This window comes from Anolis carolinensis, chromosome 5 (assembly GCF_035594765.1).
Source record: "Anolis carolinensis isolate JA03-04 chromosome 5, rAnoCar3.1.pri, whole genome shotgun sequence".
Taxonomy (NCBI): domain Eukaryota; kingdom Metazoa; phylum Chordata; class Lepidosauria; order Squamata; family Dactyloidae; genus Anolis; species Anolis carolinensis.
The window spans coordinates 135,810,690-135,822,889 of record NC_085845.1 but is presented as its reverse complement, the minus strand read 5'-3'; the positions used below and the strand labels follow the sequence as shown (position 1 = coordinate 135,822,889).

At 39.7% G+C, this 12,200-nt stretch overlaps 1 protein-coding gene across 1 annotated transcript in view; it reads right to left on the bottom strand.

Moving 5' to 3' along the window:
- Positions 1 to 11,810, bottom strand: part of LOC100552267 (V-type proton ATPase subunit S1) — an 89,309-nt gene extending 77,499 nt beyond the window's left edge. Inside the window, exon 1 of the mRNA XM_062982736.1 lies at positions 11,587 to 11,810. Coding sequence (XP_062838806.1) covers positions 11,587 to 11,696 — 110 coding nt within the window. The 5' untranslated portion in view covers positions 11,697 to 11,810. The remainder of the gene's footprint in view (positions 1 to 11,586) is intronic.
- Between the last annotated feature and the right edge of the window lie 390 nt (positions 11,811 to 12,200).

Here is a 12,200-nt window from a genome sequence, read left to right as displayed (position 1 = left end):
CTGGGTGCCGTGCCAAAAGATCTCAGCTGGCATTTGGAAACAATAGACATTGACAAAATTACGATCTGCCAACTGCAAAAGGCCACCCTACTGGGATCTGCACGCATCATCCGAAAATACATCACACAGTCCTAGACACTTGGGAAGTGTTCGACTTGTGATTTTGTGAAACAAAATCCAGCATAACTATCTTGTTTGCTGTGTCATACAACGTCGTCGTGTCAATAATAATAATAGTAATTTTATTTTTGTACCCCGCCACCATCTCCCCAGAGGGACTCGGGGCGGCTTACAGATATAAAACCAACATACAATAATATCAAATACAAAAACACACAAATAAATTTAAAAGGCATTTAAAAATCACAATCATTATAAAACACTTGAGAAACACAGCAATAAAAACATAAAATGAGCTGGGCAAAGTGCACTGAGTGGAACTTGTATACAAGAAGGAAGTTAAGGTGCTACAAGGTCATGGGAAGAGCCTTAACTAAGGACAAACTAAGGACATTATCCCATGATGCCTCTCCAAGCATTTCTATACACTTAAAACACGGAGCTCCATTGAGATCCATGGAGCCCATCAGGCAATACAAGATCATTCCAAGGGTTCCCTGTTTGAGCTCATTTCTTAATTGTGTAGAAACACATGGATTTTAAAGATACTTAGGAATCAACTTCAGATGACTCCCTGTGCATAGAGATGGGTTAAAATGGTGAAATTTAGGTGTGATGGGAATCATTTTCTTCTCCATGTTCTTTCTGTTTTGTGACATTTTCCCGTGGGTGGTCCTTAAATGTGCCCCAAAGATACAGTTATTGCCATTACTCTAAGGACAGCAGACAGAGGGGTAAATAATTATATACAATAGAGTCTTGCTTATCCAACATAAACGGGCCTGCAGAACATTGGATAAGTGAAAATGTTGGATAATAAGGAGGGATTAAGAAAAAGCCTATTAAGAGTCAAATTACATTATGATTTTACAAATTAAGCACCAAAACGTCATGTTTTACAACGAATTGTCAGAAAAAGCAGTTCAATACACGATAACGTTATGTAGTAATTACTGTATTAACAAATTTAGCACCAAAACATTGCAATGTATTGAAAACATTGACTACAAAAACATTGACTACTAAAAATTGACTACAAATAAAGATAGAATTGCATAAAATGAACTTACAGTAACAACATTGTCAGAAGTTAAATCCGTAAAAAGTTCAGTTCTATGACGATGTTTAAAAATCTGTGATCCTTGCCTGCCTAGAGAAACAGCTGTGGATCCGGGCGGGAGGCAGACTGCATTGGAAAATACAGAACGGTGGATGAATGAAGGTTGGATAAGTGAGACTCTATTGTGTGTGTGTGTGTGTGTGTGTGTGTGTACACACACATATAGGCTGTTCAAAGGAATTGAGAAGTTCTCTTTTTAAAAAAAAACACAAGGGGCAAAAATCTAGGAGGAGCTTGCACTCTCCTGTGTGATACCGTGTTTCCCCGAAAATAAGACAGTGTCTTATATTAATTTTTGCTCCCAAAGATGCTTTAGGTCTTATTTTCAGGGGATGTCTTATTTTTCCATGAAGAAGAATTCACATTTATTGTTGAACAAAAGAATTGACATTTATTGTATACTGTACAGTAGTTGTCATCACAAACCAGCATAACCAGACAAACTGTGAATCCTATCAAGAATTTCTTGTTACTACCATTGTTTCCATGTACAACACTCTATGGTACGTACATTTACTGATCCTGCATGCTCTGGTATTCTGTTCAATGGGCATGCTTCCAAACGAAAACTTTGCTAGGTCTTACTTTTGGGGGAGGCCTTATATTTAGCAATTCAGCAAAACCTCTACTAGGTCTTATTTTCTGGGGATGTCTAATTTTAGGGGAAACAGGGTAGCAAAGCAAACAGATTATTTCTGAAGAAACAAGAGAAAGAAAACACTTGTGATTGGGGTAAGGAAGTTCTCTAGATTGTTTAGAGACAAAGTGACACAAAATGCCATGGTAAGGGCGGTCTCCCGTGATCCCCCTAGTTGTAATGAAATCCTTAAATTCAACCACTTGGCCTGGGCCTTTGAGATCCCCGTGTTTGTGGTTTTCTTATGAGCTCCTCTTAACACCTCTATAGCAAGTTTATTGCTCTCTCTTGTATAAGAAATAGCTGCACTATTTGATTTGGCCAATGTGAATGAGATAACAGTTTGCCAAAATGGCATATTTGGGATGGAAAGAAATTAAAGCTGGAAAACTTTGTTTTTAAAACCAAGCTGAAGCAGTGGTGCACTGCTTATCACTGATGGATTCTGGAGATAAGATCTATTTTGATAAAATGTAAGTATCTTTTCAGCCAGGAGAAGGCTGGCAGATAAGAATAATGCTATTTTGCCCAGTCTCATATAAGCAAACATTCCAATTAAAATTATTTCAGGATAAACACATCCAGTTGGTAGCTATTGACATCCCATGTTCCTATAACTAGTGGCAGCTCTAGAAGCCACATAATTAAAATCAATGACTGCTTTAGTGGAATTTCAAAAAGGCACTGAAGCATCTCATTCAATGATATTACTGTGACAGCCCAATTCACTTCTTGCTGAAGGAATTTTATTTGGAGTGGCAAGTCCACAATGGCCTGATATAAAATGTCATCTTACAATTTAGCACCTTTGATTCCTCAAAGAAGAAAAAAACTTTCCAGAAGCAATGAGTTTGCTCATCTTGTTTGTATTCAAGGGCTGGCTTTCATATCTGCCAAATAAAATAGCCAACATCTCTCTTTAAGCTTCTTGTGTATCGCTGGGAGAATATTGGATAGAGTGGCATTGTCAAACTGGAGAAAAATCATTTATGAGATTCCTTCACTCCCAGTTTTGACACAAAGGAGGCTGTCACTGTAAACTGTCAAAGGATTTCACTGATCGAAGACAATACATATTTTCTACAAGCAGACATTTGGCCTTCTTTATAACTGTTCCCAAATCAATATCAAGCTAGTCTTTTAAAACTTTTATAGTTTGAGGAAGAGCTGGAGATTGTGTAATGCACTGGACATGCACTACAATTGTTATTTAGTTACTTTAGTTGATTATTTGATTGAGTCTATATATTTAAATCTGAAAATCTCTGATTTTCATTATCATAGAACAGGGATTCTCAAACTGTGCTCTGCTGAGCTTTAGGGCTCTGCATGTGATAGTGAGGGGCTCTGCGGCACCATGCTGCCTTCTGCCTCTTCCTCTTTCCTCCTCCTCCAGAGTAATGCAGGGAAATTAAAGTTTGGAGCTACCAAAACAGCAAAAGCAGTAGTGTCCTCCTAAGCTACAGACCCTTTCTCCCCTGCCTCCCTTGCTGCCCTCACTCAATAATAATAATAATCATCATCATCATCCAGGGAGATTCATTGTCCCCTCTGCTTTTCATTATTGCCATGATCCCTCTGTCAACAATCTTACAAAAAACAAATCTTGGCTATCAAACATCTAAGAAATCTCACAAAATTTCACATCTGATGTACATGGATGACCTGAAGCTGTATGGGAAAACGGAAACCGAAATCCAGTCTCTGACCAACACTGTCCGAATTTTTAGCACTGATATCAGCATGGAGTTTGGTTTGGACAAATGTTCAACATTGGCATTGAAAAAAGGGAAAAATCATTGAAAGTGAGGGCATAAATATGCCTAATGGCCAAACAATAAAATGTCACCAACCAGAGGCCTATAAATATCTGGGCATACTACAGCTGGACAACATCAAGCATGAACATGTGAAAACTGTGGTCAGCAAAGAATACACACAAAGGGTCAGAAAAATTCTCAAAAGCAAGCTCAATGGAGGCAACACCATCAAGGCCAGAAACACCTGGGCCATACCTGTCATAAGATATACTGATGGCATTATAAATTGGACACAGGCGGAACTGGACAACTTGGACAGAAAAACAAGAAAACTCATGACCATTCATCATTCATTCACTGCACCCTCACAGTGATGTTGACCGGCTATATCTTCCTAGAAGATCAGGGGGCAGAGCACTCTTACAAGTAAAACAAGCAGTCAAAGAAGAAGAACATGCCCTGGCAGAATATGTAAAGCAAAGTAAAGAACCTGCTTTGATAGAAGTCAAAAATCAGAAACTCCTCAAAGCACAGCAGACAAAAAACCAGTACAAGAAAACCGCACTACAAACTAGAGCTGAAAGCTGAAACAACAAAACATTGCATGGAAAGTTCCTTGACAAAATTGAAGGAAAAGCTGATAAGGAGAAGACCTGGCTATGGCTCACAAATGGGACCCTGAAGAAGGAGACAGAAGGCCTGATTCTTGCAGCCCAGGAGCAAGCCATCAGGACAAATGCAATTAAGGCCAAGATTGAAAAATCAGCTGATGACCCAAAATGCAGACTGTGCAAGGAAACCAATGAAACCATTGATCATATCCTCAGCTGCTGTAAGAAAATCACACAGACATACTACAAACAGAGGCACAACAATGTGGCCCAAATGATTCATTGGAACTTATGCCTCAAGTACCACCTGCCAGCAGTAAAGAACTGGTGGGATCACAAACCTGCAAAAGTATTGGAAAATGAGCATGCAAAGATACTGTGGGACTTCCGAATCCAGACTGACAAAGTTCTGGAACACAACACACCAGACATCACAGTTGTGGAAAAGAAAAAGGTTTGGATCACTGATGTTGCCATCCCAGGTGACAGTCACATTGACGAAAAACAACAGGAAAAACTCAGCGGCTATCAGGACCTCAAGATTGAACTTCAAAGACTCTGGCAGAAACCAGTGCAGGTGGTCCTGGTGGTGATGGGCACACTGGGTGCTGTGTCAAAAGATCTCAGCCGGCATTTGGAAAAAATAGGCATTGACAAAATTATGATCTGCCAACTGCAAAAGGCCACCCTACTGGTTATCTGCATGCATCATCCGAAAATACACACTTGGGAAGTGTTCGATTTGTAATTTTGTGAAATGAAATCCAGCATATCTATCTTGTTTGCTGTGTCATACAATAAAATGATGATGATGATGATGATGATGATGATGATGATGATGATGATGATGATGATGATGATGATAATAATAATAGAACTTATGCCTCAAGTACCACCTCCTTGCAGTAAAGAACTGGTGGGATCACAAACCTGCAAAAGTATTGGAAAATGAGCACGCAAAGATACTGTGGGATTCTGAATCCAGACTGACAAAGTTCTTATTTTAACTTTCTATATAGAGTGTGGGCCCCTGGTGGTGGCGCAGTGTGTTAAAGCACTGAGCTGCTGAACTTGCAGACCGAAAGGTCCCAGGTTCAAATCCCAGGAGCAGAATGAGCGCCCGCTGTTAACCCCAGCTCCTGCCAACCTAGCAGTTCAAAAACATGCAAAATGTGAGTAGATAAATAGGTACTGCTCCGGCAGGAAGGTAACGGCGCTCCATGCAGTCATGTCAGCCACATGACCTTGGAGGTGTCTACGGACGACGCTGGCTCTTCGGCTTAGAAATGGAGATGAGCACCAACCCCCAGAGTCGGTCACGACTGGACTAAACGTCAGGGGAAAACCTTTACCTTTTAATATAGAGTGTAATCAAGTCCTATCAAGCCTTGTTGTTTGGTTTGGTATTGTGATATGACCTAAGGGCTAATCAATAAAATGTACTCTGTTTTATTCTATTTTATTTTATCATTCTAAAGATTCAAGATTTTAATTTTTTTGATATTTTCAATGATGGGACAGACCAAAAAAAAATCACAGAATGGTATTTCTGAAAGAGAAGGAAGTGCCAATACCACATCTGAGTAGTCCTTCCCTAAGAAAACCCTATAATATTCATAAGGACACCATAGGTTAACAGGCAATTTGAAGACACACATTTGAAAGATAACTGCATTGCCATCTGAGCATTAGTCCAGGAAGTGCAGATTCAGTTGATTCACTTTGAAATTCTGACCTGGTTGAAGCTCTCAGGTAGCCCTAGGCTACATTCATGTATAAGTCATTTTAAACAATAACCCTTTAGCAAGCACACTAGGACCTAAAAAGCTCAGCTGTTCCAAGCAAGAAGCAAAATCATGATGTTTATTTTGACTATGGTTGGCTAGGCTATGCATTTAGGGAGAATCGTTTGACTTTAAAATTAACAAGCTGTGAAGTATTGCCTTTAGGTTGAAAACTTACAGAATCCTCTAGCTAGCATGGTCAGAGCTACTCAATAATTTGCTTAATACTATTCTGCTGGTGGAGGCAATCTTACAAAATGCAACAAGTTGACCCAGGACTTAAGCCACTGAGGGAATAAGAAATGGTTGAGGACATCCGATGACACAGAGGGACTTCCTATCAGTGCCCATCATGATTCATATGGAAAACATCTGAAACAGTCCAAAGAAAAAGAGGAGAAGAAAACGGTCTGAGATCATCTCTGGAATTCAGGAACTGGGATAGTCCATTAGAAAACACACACACACACACAAAAACCATGGGATGAGAGCTGTCAGAATTGTCCACATTGAATCGAATTGAGGATGTGGGCAAATAGGCTGTCCTGTGGGCGGTCTCCTACCCAGCAGTGAGTACCATAATGCAGCCGCTTGATTCCTGCATAATACTTTCTTAAAATTTAAAAGTAAGAAATAGTGCTACTTTAGGAGATCACTACTTTGCTCTGCCTTTAATATTAATCTCAAGATACCGTGAAAGTTCAATCTTTTGCGATGTTGAAGTTAGACACATTTTTCAAAATGGGGGAGGAGAGGGTGGGGAACCCACTCGTTCCTGAAATAAGGATGTAAACATATAGTAACAGGTAAACCAACAAATTCATATGACATGTGATAAGTAATGAATAGGTAAAGGTAAAGGTTTCCTCTGACGTTAAGTCCAGTCGTGACCGACTCTGGGGGTTTGGTGCTCATCTCCATTTCTAAGCTGAAGAGCCGGCATTGTCCATAGACACCTCCAAGGTCATGTGGCCGGCATGATTGCATGGAACGCCGTTACCTTCCTGACGGAGCAGCACCTATTGATCTACTCACATTTACATATTTTCGAACTGCTAGGTTGGCAGGAGCTGGGGTTAACAGCGGGCGCTCATTCCGCTCCCGGGATTTGAACCTGGCACCTTTTGGTCCGCAAGTTCAGCAGCTCAGCGCTTTAACACACTGTGCCACCAGGGGCCCAAGTAATGAATAACTGAACAGTTATTTACAATGCTATAGGACTAAATGTCATGGTTAGATTATGCTACCCCCCCAAAAAAAACCACACATACACACAATAAAGAATTGTTGTTGTTGCACGCACACACACACACACACACATGGGATAAGGTCCTTAATCACATGTCCTTTCGCAACAGAACTTCTTATCTCCTTTTCCTTGATATATATGAGAGATTTTTGGGATAGCTGCTTCTTTCCTCTGACCCTTTTTCTCACTTCCTTCATTCTCAAATATCTCCTAGGTCAGGCTACTTGGTTTTGAAATACTACATTCACAGATGAAAGGCTTGCTTTCTGTTGCATCATATTATAAACATAAAATGGTACGTGGCAGTATGATAGTCAAGCAAGCAGTGTGGAGCAGTTTCTGGCTGTTACTCAGAAAGGCACCTGACGTTAGGCTTGACATGAACCAGGATTTTCTGCTTTTATGGTTTTAGGTCAACTTATTTACACAAACAAGAGGTAGTGTATGGTGACAACAATCATTATCAGATAAGGATGAAGGGCAAAAAGAAGATCAAATTACTCATTTTCAAAAAACTATATAGCAACCAACCTTTTTGGCTAAACATTTCTGCCATCCCAAAATTGACTACTACAGTAGAGTTTCACTTATCCAAGACTCGCTTATCCAAGGTTCTGGATTATCCAAGGCATTTTTGCAGTCAATGTTTTCAATATATCATGATATTTTGGTGCTAAATTTATAAATACAGTAATTACAACATAGCATTACTGTGTACTGAACAATTTTTCTGTCAAATTTGTTACATAACATGATGTTTTGGTGCTTAATTTGTAAAATCATAACCTAATTTGATGTTTAATAGGATTTTCCTTAATCCCTTCTTATTATCCAAGATATTCGCTTATCCAGGGTTCTGCCAGCCCGTTTAGCTTGGATAAGTGAGACTCTACTGTATATCTAAAAACTATATTAAATTTAAATCGACACCACCATTTGGAATTGGCACCAAAAGGTAGCAAGGTTGGATATTTGCCAGCATCCCAAAACCAACAGAGACCTATTGCACTGCCATGATTTCCAGTGTGGTGCGGTGATTGAATGTTGTACTGTGACTCTGGATTAGAATCCCCATTCAACCATGAACACCCTCCAGGTCAGTGGTTCATTTATTTATTTATTTATTTTATTTAATACATTTATATCCCACTCTTCTCACCCCAAAGGGGACTCAGAGCGGCTTACAAATCAAATGAATATACAATATATTATTAGCATAGCACACTATAAGCATTAAATTACTATATTGTACTATATCATTATATGGTAATATTATTAGTAATATTACATTTAATATATAATATATAACTAATATTATTATATTGTATTATTAGTAATATAATCTTGTATTCCATTATAATATTATTATCAATATTATATGTAGTAATATTAATTGATAATATTATTATCAATATATAACATATATTATATGTTTGGGCCTTCAACTTCCAGAAATCCTAACAGCTGGTAAACTGGCTGGGATTTCTCAGAGTTGTAGGCCAAAACACCTGGGGACCCACACGTTGAGAACCACTGCTCCAGGTGACCTTGGGCAGATCTTTCAGGTGATTCTCTCAGGCTTACAGAAAGCCTTCTCTGAAGAAAAACACATCAAGAAAACCTGATTATAGGTTTGCTTTAGGCTCACTAAAAATCAGAAACAACTTGAAGGCACACATCAACAACCTCAGAACAGACAGGAAAAAAAAGGCTCAAGTCGTTCAGAAGAATGGGCTGGGGGCAGGGTGGACCTCTCCTAAAATGATCAAGGAAAATGTGAGCAACAAGAATCCTTCATAGTTGACCCCCATGATGAAGCATTAATCAAAAGTGAATTTTAAAAGTCAAGTACAAATGGTAAGACATTGAGCTATATTGTCATTGAGCCACAATATTAAGTGTTCCAGGGTTCTTGTATAATATGATTTTGTGTGTAGTCTGTAACTCTATTTTTCTTACTTGAAATGAACTATGTTTTGGTCTTTGGGCCAAAGAATACCATAGAATGACAGTGGGAGGACTAGCAGTGCTCAGAGAAGTGTTCTCTCTTGGTATCCATTGTAATTTTATGGTCTACTTCGGGCAGAACTAAATGGAAGAGTGAACTTTTCCTTTTCTTAATCTGTGTGTACAGTTTTCATCAATGATTAGTGTAGCTGAATGGGTTTGTTTGTATATTTTATTATATTTGTTTCTACATTATATGACCATTGGGAAACCAAGGGCGCTTCCAGACAGAATAAAATCACGGGTTTTAAACAGGGGCAAAACATCCCAGGACGTCAGAAGAGGTCCACATACAGACCTGTTAGTCCTGGGATTTTTGCCTCCATTGTCCAGACTTGCTGCTTTGTTCCGAAATTTAGAGGCTCCCAAAATGGCCACCATGTGACTTCCACCAGAAGCCTCGGCAGCCTTTTTTTTAAAGCCCCGGGATGCGGGATATATGGATATGCAGATATACGGATATGCAGGTCTCTTTGTCCTGGCCAGAAAAACTTTGCCCTCCAAACATTTCACGAAGCATCTGCCACACAAATAAACCACTATTTCCCAAGTCAGCACTGCACAATGAAACAGGAGCACACACTTTCAGGCCAGGAACAGAACTTCATCATTATTGACACTTTTTAGAGCCTGGCTGCCTACCCATCTGTCCAGACAAATTTGGTTGTGTGCTTGTGGCATGAAACAATAGGGTGCTGTTCCTGGGTTATACATAGCTGTTCCTATTAGCTACTTGCATGACCTTGGCTCTCAGTATTTACGTTCCTCTCCAGCACATTCATGTCCCAACAGCCAATAGTAAGTTTTTGCCATTTACTAAACTGTACCCATGTTGTCAGCATACACCCAATGAGAAACCAACATGTATAATCTGGCACCATCATCCTGTTGTTCCCTGGCACAAGTACACCACAAAACTTGTCTGCATAGATGGCCATACAACAAGGTCTGACTATCTACAGTAATGATGACATTCTGTTTCTGTTTTGAAAGTTGTTTTGAAATTATGATTATTTGATTTTAATTCTTGTTTTAATGTTATGTTTTAATTGGTTGGTTTTAATATTTTGGGGGCCCTGGTGGCAGCTGAGCTGCTGGAACTTGCAGACCAAAAGGTCCCAGGTTTAAATACCGGGAGTGGAATGAACACCCACTGTTAGCTCCAGCTCCTGCCAACCTAGCAGTTCGAAAACATGCAAATGTGAGTAGATCAATAGGTACCGCTCTGGCGGAAAGGTAACGGTGCTCCATGGAGTCATGCCGGCCACATGACTTTGGAGGTGTCTACGGACAAAGCCGGCTCTTCGGCTTAGAAATGGAGATGAGCACCAACCCCCCAGAGTCGGTCATGACTGGGTTTAACGTCAGGGGAAAACCTTTACCTAACATTTTGGTTATTTATTGATGTATGTATACATGCGGCATTGAATTGTTGCCTTTGTAAGGCTGCCTTGAGTCCCCTTTGGGGTTGAAAAAGGCGGGATACAAGTATGGCAAATGAATGAATAAATAAATAAATAAATAAATAAAATTAATTCTTTGTTCAGCCATGGAAACCCTCTGGGTGACTTTGGGCAGGTCATTCTCTGTTCAGAGGAAGGTAAGGGCAAACTACGTCTGATCAAATTCTGCGAAGAAAAACCCATAATATTCTCTTAGGGCTGTCATAAGTCAAAAATGACTTGAAAGTACCCATCATTCTCAACAACAGCAGCAGCAATTTCATGATGAGTGCAAAGTCCTGTCCTGTACACTCCAGCCAGTTTTCTCACACTGATTAATGATAAAGGTAGACTTTTATTGAGAAGCTGACAGAAGATCATGCAAAATATGGCAATCTGTCAAGTATCCTGGGCCTAATCTATTCAGACATTCAAAAGTTAATACAGTAGAGTCTCACTTATCCAAGCCTCGCTTATCCAAGCCTCTGGATTATCCAAGCCATTTTTGTGGTCAATGTTTTCAATATATCGATATTTTGGTGCTAAATTCGTAAATACAGTAATTACTACGTAGTATTACTGCGTATTGAACTACTTTTTCTGTCAAATGTGTTGTATAACATGATGTTTTTGGTGCTTAATTTGTAAAATCATAACCTAATTTGATGTTTAATAGGCTTTTCCTTAATCCCTCCTTATATCCAAGATATTCGCTTATCCAAGCTTCTGCTGGCCCGTTTAGCTTGGATAAGTGAGACTCTACTGTATAAGCAATTTGAAATGAATTCAGAAACAGGATAAAATACCAAGATCTACACAGATTCATCAGGAACTGAGAGCATGCAGAACGTCTCACCTGTGTGTTGACCACATCAGCATCGGCACATGGTCCAAGGACAGACTCTTTCCACACAGCACACTGAAGAAATAAAAGAGCACGCTCCACGATGCAGCAATTCTTGCCATGTTCTCTGGTGGATTCTATGTGAGCTAGTATCTGATGGGAAAACTAAAGCCAGTTGAAATGAAAAGGAAGTAAAAGAGGCTTTGTTTACACACTGGCTTTCTAAAGCTACTGGATTTAGCCAGGTTTGTTTGATGAGAGGGAGAGAAGGAGTGTTTTGTGACAACAAGAGGAGGAGGAGGAGGCTTGTTGGAGACTAACACACCGAACAGTGGCTTCAAACTACAGGAAAGGAGATTCCACCTGAACATTAGGAAGAACTTCTTAACTGTGAGAGTTGTTCAGCAGTGGAACTCTCTGCCCCAGAGTGTGGTGGAGGCTCCTTCTCTGGAGACTTTTAAACAGAGGCTGGATGGCCATCTGTCATGGGTGCTTTGAATGTGATTTTCCTGCTTCGTGGCAGGGATTTGGACTGTATGGCCCATGAGGTCTCTTCCAACTCTATGATTCTGTCATTCTAAAATAAATGTCTAATCTGGATGTGAGCTTTCAAATATTTTTGAGTC